Below are 16,509 nucleotides of genomic sequence, written 5' to 3'. Positions count from 1 at the left end.
GGATAAGTGCAGGGAGGGAGGTGGGAAGGGATGGGGGGGGGGAACGAATGGACAAGGGAGTCACATAGGGAGCGATTCCTGCAGAATAGTGGGGGGGGGGGAGATGTGCTTGGTGGTGAGATCCCATTGGAGGTGGCGGAAGTTATGGAGAATTATATGTTGGACCCGGAGGCTGGTGGAGTGGTAGGTGAGGACAAGGGGAACCCTATCCCTAGTGGGGTGCCAGGAGGATGGGGCGAGAGCAAATGTACGTGAAATGAGAGAGATGCGTTTGAGAGCAGAGTTGATGGTGGAGGAAGGGAAGCCCCTTTCTTTAAAAAGGGAAGATGTCTCCTTCGTCCTGGAATGAAAAGCCTCGTCCTGAGAGCAGATACGGTGGAGACGGAGGAATCGCGAGAAGGGGACGGCATTTTTGCAAGAGACAGGGTGGGAAGAGGAATAGTCCAGGTAGCTGTGAGAGTCTGTAGGCTTATAGTAGACATCAGTAGATAAGCTGTCTCCAGAGATAGAGACAGAAAGATGAAGAAAGGGGAGGGAGGTGTCAGAAATGGACCAGGTAAATTTGAGGGTGGGGTGAAAGTTGGAGGCAAAGTTAGTGAAGTCAACAAGTTCAGCATGTGTGCAGGAAGCAGCGCCAATGCAGTCGTCGATGTAGCGAAGGAGAAGTGGGGAACGGATACCAGTATAGGCTTGGAATACGGACTGTTCCACAAAGCCAACAAAAAGGCAGGCATAGCTGGGACCCATACAGGTGCCCATGGGTACACCTTTAGTTTGGAGGAAGTGGGAGGAGCCAAAGGAGAAACTATTAAGAGCAAGGACTAATTCCGCTAGATGGAGGAGAGTGGTGGTAGGAAATGGTTAGGTCTGGAATCCAAAAAGAAATGGAGGGCCTTGAGACCTTCCCATTGTATCTGTTACTTTACACCTGCCTGTTTTTACTGGCTTTGGTTCCCATCCCCTTGCCAAACTAGTTCAAACTCTCCCGAGTAGCACAACAAACCTCCCAGCCAGTATATTGATTCTCTTCCACTTCAGGTGCAACCCAACCTTCTTGTACAGATCAACCCTGCCTTAGAAAAGGTTCCAAGAACTTGAACCCCTGCCTGCACCATTTCCTCAACTACTTATTCACCTGTACTATAATTGTATTCCTGCACTGAATCGTATGTGGCACCAGAAGTAACCTAGAGACTCTTATGTTCTTGTGTACCATGGAGGTCCTGCTCTTCAGATGCTTTCCCAACTCTTCGAATTCTCTGTGCAAACCTCTTTTTTCCCTTTCTACCTATGCCATTGGTGCCAATGTGCACCACCATCTCTTAACAGCTCACCCACCCCCTTGAGAGTATTCTGCAGCTGCTCTGAAACATCCTAATCCTAGCACTTCGGAGGCCACACACCACCTTGGCATCTCTCTTGTGGCCACAGAGTCTCCTGTCTGTCCCCCTAACTATCGAATTCCCTATCACTATCACTCTGCCTGATTTTATCCTTCCTTGCTGAGCCTCAGAACTGGCCACAGTGCCAGTGGCCTGGCTGCCGCTGCTGCTGTGCCCTAATAGGTCATTCTCTTCCCTCCCTCCCTCCCCCCAGCAGTGTCCAAAGGAATAAACTTGTTATATTCCTTTGGACACTATCCCAATGAGGTAAAAGTTTCATCTGAGGTTATCAGCCTCCATGGTGGTCCTGAGTACATCCAGCTGCAGGTCTTTGACCTTGTCAGTCAGGAGCTGAAGTTGGGTGCATTTCCTGCAGATGTAGTCATCAGGAACACTTCTAGGCACCCTGAAATCCCATATCTCACAGGAGGAGCATGCCACCCCCTTAACCATCCTGCTTATACTGAACTATGGATTTACAGACAAAAATAATTATCTGTTTTAACTTGTGCCTTCTCTCTGAAACTTTGGAGTTTCATCACTCACTTGGGTCACTTACTCATCAGCCTCTTCTCACTGAGCTTGTTAAACCTTTGGCTCCAACTTCTCAAGCTCAAGATCTGCAATCAAAAACAAATGATCACAAATGACTCAGTGCGCTTAGCTTCCACCTGTTCTCGCCAAAACTTGACAACTCTAACACTGGCCCACTCCCAACAATAGACGCTCTGTGTACACTTTGCTCAAGTAAAACTCACTCCCAATGAGACTTGCTGTTTACAAATGGCTCCCACCTTGCAAATATATCGCTGTCACTCGCTACTTCAAAGAATGGCTCACTCCTGACAAGACTTGCTAGTTTCAAAAATTCAAACTTTCTGTATTTTGAAAATATCTGGCATTACAGGATAGCTCGATTCAAGGTATTTGCTCTAAAAATAGTAATACAGTATATCCAAATTACTAACCTAATCTCCTGTTTATATTGTAGATTTTAACACTTCTATGTCTGCTTAAGGTTCAATAACATTAATTAAAAGAAACTTGTACATTTTGGCAGGTACTGCGGAAGACTGATAAGGATGTGCTCACCATTGTTGCTGCTGGGGTGACAATGCGTGAGGCATTAGCTGCAGCCACTCAACTGGCCGAAGAAGGTAAATACTAAAACTGTTGAACCCACAAGTCCTTTTCTAGAGCAGATCACAGTATATTGTTTTCTATCACAAATAATTACATAACTCTTACAAATTTTATAAATGTAACTGCAGTTCATTTTACATTATGATGGAATTACTCTTATAAGGTTGCACCATCCCTCACATACTAATTTGATAATTTAATGTACAATTTAATAGATATTGAATGAATTGGTGTGTTGTGAATCGTGTAGAATTGTGAAACCTCCAATAATGCACCATTCCTTTTAGTATGACATTCAGATTTTAACCCACGCCATCCTTAGAAAATACAGATAAGGGTTAAAAACGTATTGCCACTGAGCCAAGTATGAGTTTTGTGAACAGAAATGAGCATCACCAGCTTATTCAGATAGTTTCTGCACATTAAAGCATTGTCTTGCAAACATTTAAATGTTTGATTGTGCTTTTCAGAAGATTAAGATTGGTGGGAGTTTTTGTTGAGATTTGTATTGTAAATAAAGCGAGGTGAAGGAAAGAAGCTTTAGATTTCGAATGATAAGAATGGAGCTTAAAAGATTAGTGGGGAATCAGTTTTGGTCTCAATAGTTGAATCTATTAAGGTAAGGCCTGAGGAAAATAGCAGGAACATTGGGAATGGAGAAAATTAAGTATCATAAATGCAAAGGATGCCATGGTAGTGCAGCAGTTAGCACGATGCTGTTAGAGTTCGGGGTGTTGGAGTTCAATTCCAGTGACCTCTGTAAGAAAGTTTGTATGTTCTTCCTGTGGTTTTCCTCCCACAGTCCAAAGACTTGCCAGTGACTAGCTTAATTGGCCATTGTAAAATGTCCTGTGATTACGCTAGGGTTAAATCGGTAGGTGGTGCAGTTCAGTGGGCCAGAAGGGCCTGTTCCATGCTGGATGTCTAAATAAGTAAATAAAATAAAATATAAACACGAGGAAATCTGCAGATGCTGGAAATTCAAGCAACACACACAAAAAATGCCAGTGAATGCAGCAGGCCAGGCAGCATCCATAGGAAGAGGTACAGTCGACGTTTCGGGCCGAGACCCTTTGTCAGGAAGAGTCTTGGCCCGAAACGTCGACTGTACCTCTTCCTATAGATGCTGCCTGGCCTGCTGCGTTCACCAAAATAAAGTATAAAATATTATTTAACTAGAGGCAGTATATTAGAACTGTAGTAGACAAATAATCACTAATATAATTTTCAACAATTTTTAAATAACTGTCAAGATTTAGATGAACAGAAATTAAACATTTTGATAGCTACATAAATGTAGCTTACCTTGAAACTTGTAGGAGTGGGCAATGAAATAAGGGAATGAATCTTGTTGACATTAAAGATCTCCGTATTTAGAGTTACTCAGTATAGTTTTCTATTTGCTGATTTATATAGCAAGTATTTGGATCCAAGTGTGAGCAAAAATACTCATTCTAGGCTTACTTTCACTCTCACTGAAATAAACATAGCAAGGAACATACATTACAATTTAAAACAAAAAAGTAGGTGCTGGAAATCTGAATTAAAAGTAAATTGGAAAATCACTAATTTGAGTAGCATCTGTGGAGAGAGAAAAATGGTTAATGTTGAAGATCCTTCAGCGCGTGTATGATTGAACTGAATAGCATAATCTCTAAACAAATTTGAAAGCAAACATCAATGTAAATTAGTGATTTTGTGCCATAGAGTGGATGCTGATTGGGGATGTGAATCAGAAATTTATATTTTGTGTAAATGATATTCCAGCCATTATTTCTTAAGTTGAGCACATTGAGGAAATGGGTGAACTTAAACACAGCTTTAGAATCAAAATAAACAATATATATTGCAATTTTATCCTTTTTGGAAATTGTTGAATGCAAAGAAATGAGTAAAGAGCAATGGTCAGGGCCAAGAATAGAAAATATTATTACATGCTATTAATGAATAATATCAAGAGTAATACCAAAATATGTTAATATATCTATCCACCAAAGGAACATATAGATTTTTCTCATTTGTAGAGAAATAATGGAAGATATCTAGACAGTTAGGTGGAGAAAGTATGGAATATTTTGGAAGAGGAAAGGTGGCAATGCCAGAGAATACAAGATTTTTGCAGGATGTTATGATGAGATTTACTAATGACGATCTCTGGAAGTGCCAGAGGCTGCAAATGATCAAGCTTTCAAACTATTCACATACTTCTCATTTTCTTACCATTTCAGATTATTTTAGAATCTGTACTTGAAATATTTTTTAGCATTGTGTAATAAAATAAACATATTTGCACCTGATGTTCCAGATGTGTTCATTCGAGTGATTGATCCATTTACTATCAAACCGCTTGATGATAAAACAATCGTTGCTTGTACCAAAGGCACCAAAACTAAGCAGATTATCACTGTGGAGGACCACTATTATGAAGGTAAGGTTTTAAAATGCATTTGAGCAGCAAAGGCACATTTGGATGAAATACTTGCTTTGAAACTACTTGCATAATTTGTAAGGTCCAAACATTTTGCATTTTTTTGCAGTTAGATTGAAAGTGGAGAGTTGTGAGTTGCATTTTATCTCTAAATATTGGCACTATCATTGAAGTGTCCTGAACCTAAGATGTCACAATACAAAAAATATAGCTTCTCATTTGCAGATGCATGCAGCTGAAGTCTGTGGGCTGATTTAGTCATAGTCATACTTTATTGATCCCAGGGGGAAATTGGTTTTTGTTACAGTTGCACCATAAATAATAAATAGAAATAGAACCATAAATAGTTAAATAGTAATATGTAAATTATGAAAGAAGTCCAGGACCAGCCTATCGGCACAGGGTGTCTGACCTTCCAAGGGAGGAGTTGTAAAGTTTGATGGCCACAGGCAGGAATGACTTCCTATGACGCTCTGTGCTGCATCTTGGAGGAAGGAGTTTCTGCTTGTAAAACCATGGGAGATCTGATCTGTATTGTATAAATAAGAAGGTTTATTGAGTCAGCATTCCTAGATGAAATATGAAATTCACCAAAAACATTATTTCACCCCAACTTTAAATACCTCCTCAAAATACACTGAAAAATATTCTTTTATTTCCAATTCCTACTCTTTCTAGGCTGTTTAAGTTTTATTGTTTCTGGTGTTTGCCGTTGTACAATAATAGGTGTCATGAGCTGAAGGGCTGTTCCTGTACTATGTTCTAATATCTTTTTCAAATTGTGTATTGGACTGTCTGTTTCCTAAGAAAGATGTACAATAAGTGCCATTTCTAGCTGGTCTAGTTGGTCACATACCTTCTTCCTCCCCCCCCCACCCCCAATCTTTTACAGTCATTGTGTATATCTTTGACTTAGTTAAGCAAGTTCACTAATCCTTGTAGCCATAAGGATAACTATATTTTCTCTTTGGTTGTAGGTGGTCTTGGTGAAGCCGTGGCAGCTGCTGTTGCTTTGGATCCTAATATTAAAGTGCACCGCATGGCAGTGTCTGGTGTACCATTTAGTGCAACATCAGCTGAGCTGTTGGAAAAGTTTGAGATTGATGCAAATGCAATAATGAAAACCGTGAGATGCATCATTGAGAATCAGCAATAGTGCCCACGTTGTGAGTGTGGGATGAATTTTAATACTTTTAAGCGGTTTTTTTTATTAGAAGGTGCTTTATGTATTTCTTGGGTTTACATAATTTTAATCTTTAAAATGAGCTATGAAAGTTAAATTGAAAAATGTTGAAGTAGTTCTTTAGTGATATTTGATGTTTCCAGTTGTTTTCCAGCCACTGGAAAAGTTTCTGTTCCAGTGCTGAGCTAATAGTCACAAAACATGTTTATTTAATGGTGTGCTGATATTTACAGCCCCATGTGGAAAACCACCCATTTTGTTTCCCCATCTTATGGGCATCTGTGGCTAGAATATATACAGCTCTTAATCAATGCCAGAGACTCCCAACATCTACCCAAACTAGATTTAGATTGAATCAGCTAACTACAATCTCAGCATACTATTTAAGTGTATTGGTTTCAATAGTTCATTCTCTGTCACTAAAACTTTATACTTTCCCTTTATATCTTTGTCCACTTCTGGCTTTCTGTCATTGTAAAGTCACAACATCTTGGTCATTTTCAGACCCTTTAAACCTGTGTTCTCATGCTATCCTTCCTAATGCACTGCATTATCTACTATTTACCCCAAACAGTGCTCATTATCCTATCAAATAAATGTCTTAATCACTCATTAAGCTATCCTTGTCGACTCATCTTGACTTCCTTGTATTTAAATCATTTTGGAGCTTTGCACCTCAACATGGCCATCTAGCTCTAGTCTACATCAATCCCCCAGCTCCTTTTATATCCTTCCTTAATCTGACCTCTAGTGTATTCCTTTTCAATTTACCTTTGGTAACTTGCCCTTCACCTTACATGGCTCAATGCTGTAGAATATCCTGAAACCATCCCTTTTCAGCATCTAAAATAGGGTATCAACATAAATAGCTGTTGTTCCCCTATTAGTTGCTGCTAATGATTACTGGGACCTGATAAGTTTAAATTCATTGAAGTTCAATTAGAACCCTTCCTTCATACTATATATTTTCTCCCCTCACCAGTGCTCAAACAGTGACAGTGTACAGTTAATAGCTAATTTTGATAATCTTGCAAAATTCTTGCAGTGATAAAATAAACCAAAGTAGCATTGAAAATCGGACTGCTACTGTGACAAACAAGTTGGTTTTGTGCCAGTCGGGTGCATATATAATGCTGCTTTAGATTTTTCTGCTGGGATGTTTTTTTAAAAACTGTTGAAAGAATTTTTAAAACTTTTTAATGTTTAAAAGATTTTTGAATATATAATTTTCAACTTAAGTTCAGAATTAAAGTTATCTTTAGGAAATACTCTGACACAGCAAGATAATAACATTTTTATAAATAGTAAAAATTCTGAAGTTTTCTTGTGGCTGTTGTCAATGAATTCTGTTTCCAGATGTTGGTTTAAATCAAACTATGCTATCAGATGGAAGATATTGTTGGAGTGATTTGGAAGTAGGAAGCTGGCTACTGTACTTCTGCAAATTGGTTTAGAAAAATCTTCAGAATTAGAACAAAAAACATGTTTGCGTTAAAATAAATTTCTACACTTCTGATGAGTTTGGTTTGTTTGTATTTTTGTAATAACTCCTGGCAAAATAGTTTATTGGATGTATTTATGATACTTTCACAGAGTGCTGAACATTTCATACAACTCCAAAGTGCTAATATTTTTTTGTTTTATATTTGGAAGGTGCAGTACAGCTCAAAATAATCTGTCTTCTGTCTTCTGCTCAAATATTCCTTCAGAGCACCTTTTGGTAGAATGATATAAGAATCTGTTGCATGTAGAATTGTTCTCAAAGATAGCTCCAACAATGATTCATGGATAACTGTGTGTCAGGGAACAGATCTGATCCTGCAAACACCCACCCCTTTCTTCCTGGGTCTCTCTCAAAAAGTAAAACTAGAGCTTTGACACTGCATGAGAGTCTATACCACACAATTTTAAGATTTAATTGTCTTTCCTGATGGCACCATCTCCTAGGATAGTCTTCAGTGGGGTGGGGTTGTTTCATCTTTCTGTTAATCATTGGTGATTAAGCTTTTTTAACAGGGAGGCATTACAACTGGAATAACTCAAAATTCTGCAGATTTGTCTGGATATTAGAGACTTGGCCATATTTTACTCTAGTGTAACAGGTATATTTTATCACTAACAGGCACACTAGATGTACTGCATAGGTGGCCTTAAGCATCTGGGGGCCCATTTCAAGAGTTAATGTGGGGCCCTACCCCCGCTTCCCAAAAAAAAAGAAGAAAAGCGAATATTCAAGTTGGTTTGCATCAATAATGGTATAATTTCGGACTTCAACATTGATGCTTTAAGCACTTCCAGCATAATGGACAAGACAGCTCAACATAATCCAAACAATTCTCTTAATTAAAAACTGAAACAATGACATTTTTTGCTTTGGAGTGAGAAGCCTCGCCCTTTTCAGCAACTAGTCTGCATTGAATAGCACTATGTGTTAGGTATCAGCTGACAAGAACAGCTTAGACAATTTCCCTCTAATTAAATGAATAACAAAAGCAATGTCATATTTAATGAAAATTCACACTATTTATTCAATGAACAGTGTCTGAAAGTTAACTACTGGAAGTTTACAACAAACTGCATTGCGCGCTCTTTCGGCACCATGGACAGCTCACGTAAGGCCTGGAGAGCGAACAGGAGGAGAGTGAGAGAGGGGGGGATGCAAGCGGGACAGAGAAATTATGATTTGTGGAAACGCCACCTAATCGCCTATACACATTTTGAGTGAAATACGTGGTTTATTTTATTATCTTAATTATAAACTTTATCTCTGCTAAAAATGTGTTAAAAGACACCACTAGAACTTCACCACCCTCCTGTGCTTGCATGCTGAGAGTGCTTTAATGAGCTCATCTTTGTCCAGCGATCTTGTTATTTCATGCTCAATTGATATCTGAGCAAGAGCTGATAGACGCTCCTGGAGCATGGTTGTCCTCAGGTGCATTTTGATGAGCTTTAGCCTCAAAACTTCTCTCTCCACTCGCTACAGTCACAGGCACTGTCAGCATGAGCCTTAGAGCAATGGTGAGGTTAGGATACAGTTTAACCAGATTGTTGCTGTAAATGTAGCTCAGAATCCGCAGGCCAGTGGTTTCTTTTGCAGGCACGGCACTGACAGCAGCCGACACCTCCCGCAAAAGGTCCTCAGCATCCACATCACCAAGTGTCCTCTCCATGTTTACGCAGCTGTCTTTCAGTGTGCGACTTTGGGTGGCTTTTTTATTTCCCCTCTTCCACAAATGAAGCCAAACAGACTGTAAAATGACTCAAGCAACAGGAATTCTGCAGATGCTGGAAATTCAAGCAACACACGTCAAAGTTGCTGGTGAACGCAGCAGGCCAGGCAGCATCTGTAGGAAGAGGTGCAGTCGACGTTTCAGGCCGAGACCCTTCACCAGCAACTTCGATGTGTGTTGTAAAATGACTCCATCAGCTTGAAGCGCTCACTAATGCCTGTGATGGCAGAGTCCACTAGCGGAAGGAAAACTTCTCTCTTGTACCGTTCCTCAGGTGCCACCGTCAGGGAAGGATCTGCACTTTGGGACTCGTACTGGAACTGGCGTTTTGGTTTTCTGATTCGTGCAGTAGGAAAGACCAGTGGCATCCCTATCTCTATCTCTTCAGCTGTCTCTGGCATCTATTTGAGCGGATGAAAGGCCGTTCTCTCTGCATTCCTTGAAAAATTTCAGAACATATTCCACCTCGCACTGTAGCACATTGATTCCCACTTGTGGGCTCTGGAGCAGCTTGCTGACACGATTCACCTCATGTAAAACGTTGTACCAGATGAAAACAGTCAGCAGGAATTTCCATGACATGATCTCCTGTTCTAGGCCTCTGGCTGCAGATGTGGTTTCACTGTCACCTTTCTGTGTGGCATGTTCAATCAGTGACAGGAGCACATTGCCGACATCGGGAAGCTGGTAGCGCAGGACTTTCACACTTTCCACACAGCACTCCCATCGCGTGTTGGGTATGGCCTTGAGGGTCATCTGTGGCACGTTCTTGAAAAGCTCCCATCTCTGGGACGATGAGCTGAATAGTGTGTATAGACGTTGCAGCACCCCAAAGAAGCTCTCAGACTCCACTGTTGATTTTGCAGCATTGACAGTGACTAGGTTTAGGCTGTGGCTGGTGCATAGCATGAACAGTGCTTCCTTGTTAATATCTAGCACCCTCTTCTGCACCCTGCTATTTTTCCCCCACATATTGCTACCGTTATCATATGCCTGCCCCCTGCATTTTGAGATATCTAATCCTAACTTCTCCATATGCGTTAAGAAAACGCCGGTTAGGCCTGCACCTGTTGTGTCAAGCACTGGTAGGAAACTGACAAAATGCTCACTAACAGTAGCTCCGACATTTACTTGGCCTGTGACAATGCGCCGTGTCACAGAGAGCTGCTCTATGTGTGCAGCGTCAGGGGTGCAGTCCGTTATCACCAAGTAGTAACGTGATTGTTTTACTCTCTCTGTTATCGCTTCCGGTGTTTTGTCTCCAATAACTCATTTTGTATGGTTTTCCCCATGTAATGGTCAGCAATCTCTTTTTTTCTCTGCTCATCTGACATGTTCGCTCATCACTGGGTCGAACTGGGCAAGCAGCTCCACCAGACCTAGAAAGTTCCCATTCTTTGGTTCATGTAGGGTGGAACTGTGGCCACGGAAAGCAAGGTTTCATTCTGCAAGGTGACAGACTATGGCAATGAGCCTCTTCATGACATTATTCCAGTGTTTTTTTTCCCAGCATTTGCATTTCTTGGTACGTGCTGTCAATGGCACTGTGCGTTCTTAAGCGCATTTCCAGCTCGCGCCAACTATCCATGTTGGCATGGTGTGCGTTTGACTTCTCATAATCCTGGAGTGTGAGAGTGAGTCGCTCCCACACTCTGAAACCTCCGCAAGTGAGACTGTGATTTCGCTCGCAAAATAGGGTACAGCAGAAGCAGAAGATTGAATCAGATGATTCTGAGTACACTAACCATGACCTATGAATGGTTTCTCCATTTTTCATCTTCATAAGATATCTGTCCTTGGTAAAGCGACAGTGTGATTGGCTCTGTGGAAAGTTAATGTCCTCTAACTGAACGGGACCTCTCCTAACAATGTTGATCTGTTGGTCACCGGTAATATGTGTTGACCAACATGCCGGATCGGTCTCTGTGAATGTTAGTGGGGCTTTCTCTCTGTCTGGTGTGCTGATGGCAGCATCTCCCTCACCTGTCTCAGTTGTAGGACTGTCATCATACTGTGGTGCTTGTTCATCAAACAAAGTTTGGTCATCATTATCACCATCTGTTTGAGCAGAATTGTTCTTCTCATTTTCATTGCTCTGATTATCAACATCTCCTGTACCGCTTACACTGTCACTTGGCACTGCAGACCCATGCTGTGACGGTGGTGCAGCAGCAACTGCAGTCGGTGGGCCTTTTACAGATGCTGGACCAAAGGAAGATGTAACTTTTGGGAGACAATTTAGATGTTTTGTTTTGTTGTCTAATATTTTCCGTTTTTCAGCACCACTAGGATAGGAGCATTTCATTTTCCTCTCATTGAAAAGTAGCCTTCTTTGCTAGGAGAAATGTTTACAAGTGAAGTAAATATTTTAATGTATTTTCTCAGATGTCAGTCAGCCAGCGCCCACTGGTGGTTCAGCTGGCAATAGCAAGAGAGTATTGTGGTGTCTGGGAGCTGTGCATTAAATTCTTGCCTGTCAGTCAGGGGCCCCTGGGAGGGCAGGGAGCGTTTCAGTTGAAATTGGTGAAACATATCTAAGGCCCCCTATGATGTACTGAAAGATGTTGGTTAAATTAATCCAGCTGAACACTTATCAACATTCCTGGCCTCCAGCTCTATCACCTACTATCACCTACTTGACTCCTCATTGAATAAACCACATTTCAAATAATCTTACAAAGGTTGAGTGGCTTTCATTCAATCATTCAGTATTTTTCCAACTTCTGACTTCCTCTGTGCATAGTTTCTGTCACCTCATTTCCATGCAAATGTGCTAACTTTTCATGGAGCTCTTCAGCTTACATTTTCCAAAGGTCTCTGTCACCTTCCCATAATCTTTGTCAAGTATGTTGATCAGATCTTCATGACTGAAATCAATGGCACATTACCTATCTTATTTTGTTCAAATTTTAACAAACTCCACAAATAAATTTGCATTATTTTTAAATCTTCAAAATTTCCTTGCCCTTTCAGCACTGCTTCTCTTGATTGGTTGAGCCTGCGGAATTTGCAAATGTCTTCTGTTAATTTTGTCTGATCTGGGCATCTTTATTTCTGCTCGTTCAGTTCAAGATGATATTTGCAAGCATGTTTTACACTGAAAGAGAGAAGAAGCAATGATGCATTCTCCAATCTTTCCCCCTGGTTTTTGCCCAAATTGTCCAAAGTCAGGTGACAGATTTCTTTGATTTTAATACTAAGTACTTTTGTCTTACTGCTGAAACCTAAGAATGGCAAGTTTTTTTTCTTATGCTTAACATGAAATTTGGAGCCACTGACCAATTGTGTGGGTCATTGTTATTTCTGGATGGTGGATTACACAATCTAGGATTTCAAGGACTGTATGTAGCATTAAGACAGTGGGGGGGGGGGACTGATAATATGAAATGAAATTAACTTGGAATGACAAGGAAAAGCAGAAGGACAGTTCTGTGGAAAACTACTACTACTACGTCGACTCAGGCCTAAGGGGCCGACGTCGGGCACGATGACGGACTCTCCACTTCTCCCTCTCCCTCATCAATGTGTTCAGTTCATCTACGTCAGCCGTGCTGCTGTCTTCTAGGAGCGCGTTGACCATAGTCTTGGGAGGGCACCCAGTGTTCATCCTCCTGTGCATGGGCTCCCATATGATGACTAGGCTGGCAGGTAGCTCGGGATGGTGTAGACAGTGCCCTGCTAATTGCAGTCTTCTCGCCTCAGTTTTAGTGGTGAGCATTGGTAGGTTGTTATAGAGCTCGACGTTCGTCATGTGCTGCTGCCATCTCGCGTCGAGAACCATAGCAACCATCTGAGACTTTCATATAGTCTTGGTGAGTGTCCACATCTCACATCCATACGTGAGAGTGGACTCTATGACTGCTATGAAAATCCTCTTTTTAAGCCCTCTGGTCAGGTTTGACTTCCAGATTTCCTTCATGTCGTTCATAGCCCTTCACGCCAGCGCCTTCCGTATCTTTATGTCCTTCTCTGAACTCATCATTCTTGACCCGAAGTACTTGTAGTCAAAGATTTTCTCTGTGGAAAAAGTGCGTATCAACACAGGAAAAATTGTTGGGGATGTCGATGTTTGCTCATGTGGCTGGGTAATGTTTAAACAAATTTGCCAGAGACTGGAGTAAATGTATAGTTGAAGTGGTGTAGTCAGATATTAAAGAGAAACTAAGTCAAGCCAATAGGCAGGGTAAACATTGGCATAAAACAACCAAATTACTGCAGCAAGGAGAACTTCTTATTTTACTGATTATGTTTACGTAAATCGATTATTTCATCAAGTTCCTTTGAGTCCTGCTGAAGGGTCTCAGCCTGAAACATCGATTGGACACTTTTTCTATGGATGCTGCCTGGCCTGTTGAGTTTCTCCAGCACTTTGTGTGTCTCAGCTATTATATGTTTCAATATTGGTTTGGAATAGGTTTGTAAATTTTATTTACTAAGGATTGCATAATGGCTATTCAAACCACTAGCACGCAGAGGCACAAGAAGATTAAATAAATGGGTGTGGGGTGGTTAAAAAATAAGATCACCGTGGGGCAAGTTAAACTTGGGATCTCTATTTGCAGGGAAATTATAATTTCAGTTTTCAAACACTAGGTGGCATCAATGAGTTTGCAAAGGTCAATTGATATTTGTGCAGCATTTATGGCTAACATGGGGGTGGTGTGGAGGGGGGTGCTTGGAAGTAGGTACAAGGGGTTGTCAGAGGTAGGTTTTTCACACACAGTCATGGGTGCCTGGAATGCACTGCCAGTGAAGCTGGTAGAGGCTGATACAATGGTCTTTTAAGAGACTCCTAGATAGGTACATGGAGTTTAGAAAATTAGAGAGCTGTGTGGTAGGCAAATTCTAGGCAGCTTCTAGAGTAGCTGCACAACATTGTGGGCCAAAGGGTTTGTGCTGTAGATTTTATATGTTTCTATGAGACAGGCTACCCATGGGTAATGAAAGGGTTCCATTTTTATAGAAATCTGTGAATCAGTGTCTGAGAGTCATAACAACATCAACTGATCTTTTTGTGTATTTTAACCACGCCTCTGTAGTGTTGTAATGAATAGCATCAAAAGCACATATGCAGATAAGTAAGAACAATTGGAAAAAAATGCAGAAAAGGGAAACTAGTTCTTTTCATTGGATTAACCTATACAGTATATTATACATAATGGACTTCTGAGTTTAATAACATGGGAACTCATTCATATGTAGAGGTATATGAGGTGCGGTTCCTCTTGTTTAGTCTCACTCTGGTAGTAGAGTAGTTAGAAGACAGACATGTAGGTGTGGGAGAATTAAAATGGCTAACAACTTTAAGGTCCAGAAGGCCATGAAGGATAGAGCTCAAGTGCTCAAAAGCACTTGCCTAGTCTGTACCTGCTCTCAGTATTCTAGAGGAGGTCACGTGGGGAGCACTGGAAGCATTCAGCAAGGTTGGAAGAGATCCATGTGAATGTCTGCCTCACCTGGCAGGGCTGTGGTGGTGGTGAGGGAGGAGGTATAGGGAGAAGTGTTACACCTCCTTTGGTGGGAGGGGAAGAGGCAAAAAAAAAATCCCAAAGCAGGATTGGTGCTGTTTTGTGGGTGAACTTTCTTGCTGAGGGGGACCATCTGTTACAGGCCAATAAGTTTAGAGATAAATGGTCTGGATTCCTGAGTCGGCCAGATTTTTAATTTACCTAACTAGCTTGAAGCTGTGTTACCTATGAACCTTCACTCCCTAACATTGAGTGTATCTACACTGAACGCTGTCGCAGGGAAGCAGCATCCATCATCAGGGACCCGCATCATCCAGGCCATGCTCTCTTCTTGCTGCTGCCATCGGGAAGAAGGTACGGGAATCTCAGGACCTACACCACCAGGTTCAGGAACAGTAATTATCCCTCAACCATCAGGCTCTTGAACCAGGGGGGATAAGTTTACTCACACCGTCACTAAACTGTTCCCACAACCTACAGCCTCACTTTCAATGACTCCTCATCTCATATTCTCGATACTTATTGTTTTTTTTCCTTTTGTATTTGCACATTTTGTTGTTGATTATTGCACCTTGGTTGTTTGTCCTGTTGGGTGTGGTCTTTCATTGATTCTATTGTATTTCTTGGATATACTGTGTATGCCCACAAGAAAATGAATCTCAGGGTTGTATATGGTGGCATACATGTTAAAACGCATCTGTTAGTCTTGCGAGACCATGGATCTGCGCCTGGAAAGTCTTCACTCTCCAGGGCGCAGGCCTGGGCAAGGTTGTATGGAAGACCAGCAGTTGCCCATGCTGCAAGTCTCCCCTCTCCACGACACCAATGTTGGTCCAAGGGAAGGGCATTAGGACCCATACAGCTTGGCACCAGTGTCGTCGCAGAGCAATGTGTGATTAAGTGCCTTGCTCAAGGACACAACACATTGCCTCGGCTGGGGCTCGAACTCACGACCTTCAGGTAGCTAGTCCAATGCCTTAACCACTTGGCCATGTGCCCACATGACATATATGTACTTTAATATTAAATTTACTTTGAACTTTGCATTTGTAGATTTCAGCTGTAATAGATCCAAAAAAAGGAATATTTGATGATTCTCTTGAGAACTGTATACAAAAAGTCAACTCTCTCCAGTGCCATTTTTTTGTTCAAAAAGGCAGAATCCATTACTAAGGACCCTCCTCCAGCAAATGCCCTCTTGTAATGACTACTATCAGGGTGCAAGAGTCTGGAGATGTACACTCAAAAGTTCAGAAACAGCTTCTTCCCCACAGCCATCAGATTTCTAAACAGTCTGTGAACCCCCGAATGCTGCCTTGTGATTCCTTCCATTCTGCATTGTTTACTTAATTTTGTGATTTATAATAATTTTATATCTTTGCCCATAAAATTACAAACTGCTGTTACAATAAAAAACAAAGTTGACATCTTAGAAGTTGGTGATAAGAAATCTGGTTCTAAATAAAATTGCTTCCCAGCTGGCGAGGGGGGAGAAAAAAAATGTTGAAATCTAAGGGACTGTTGCTAATGTCAACATATTCCAGAAGACCACACTCTCAAATTCAGGAAGATTTTGTCAGCTGTAAAAATAAATTTTGTTTTCATTATTAGTTGCCTTTTGAAATGCACTGTTAAAAAATGAAGAACTACGGTTAAGTCAAACATTTGTTGG

At 41.2% G+C, this 16,509-nt stretch overlaps 1 protein-coding gene across 1 annotated transcript in view; it reads left to right on the top strand.

Moving 5' to 3' along the window:
- The window catches only part of LOC140211034 (transketolase-like), a 45,080-nt gene extending 37,425 nt beyond the window's left edge, over positions 1-7,655 (top strand). The window contains exons 12-14 of the mRNA XM_072280396.1: positions 2,443-2,539; positions 4,831-4,953; positions 5,931-7,655. Coding sequence (XP_072136497.1) covers positions 2,443-2,539; positions 4,831-4,953; positions 5,931-6,109 — 399 coding nt within the window. The 3' untranslated portion in view covers positions 6,110-7,655. The remainder of the gene's footprint in view (positions 1-2,442; positions 2,540-4,830; positions 4,954-5,930) is intronic.
- The last annotated feature ends 8,854 nt before the right edge of the window (positions 7,656-16,509 follow it).

The sequence above is a fragment of the Mobula birostris genome, chromosome 16, assembly GCF_030028105.1.
Source record: "Mobula birostris isolate sMobBir1 chromosome 16, sMobBir1.hap1, whole genome shotgun sequence".
NCBI classification, from domain to species: Eukaryota; Metazoa; Chordata; class Chondrichthyes; order Myliobatiformes; family Myliobatidae; genus Mobula; species Mobula birostris.
The sequence above is the reverse complement of the archived record's forward strand: the minus strand, read 5'-3'. Positions and strand labels throughout refer to the sequence as shown.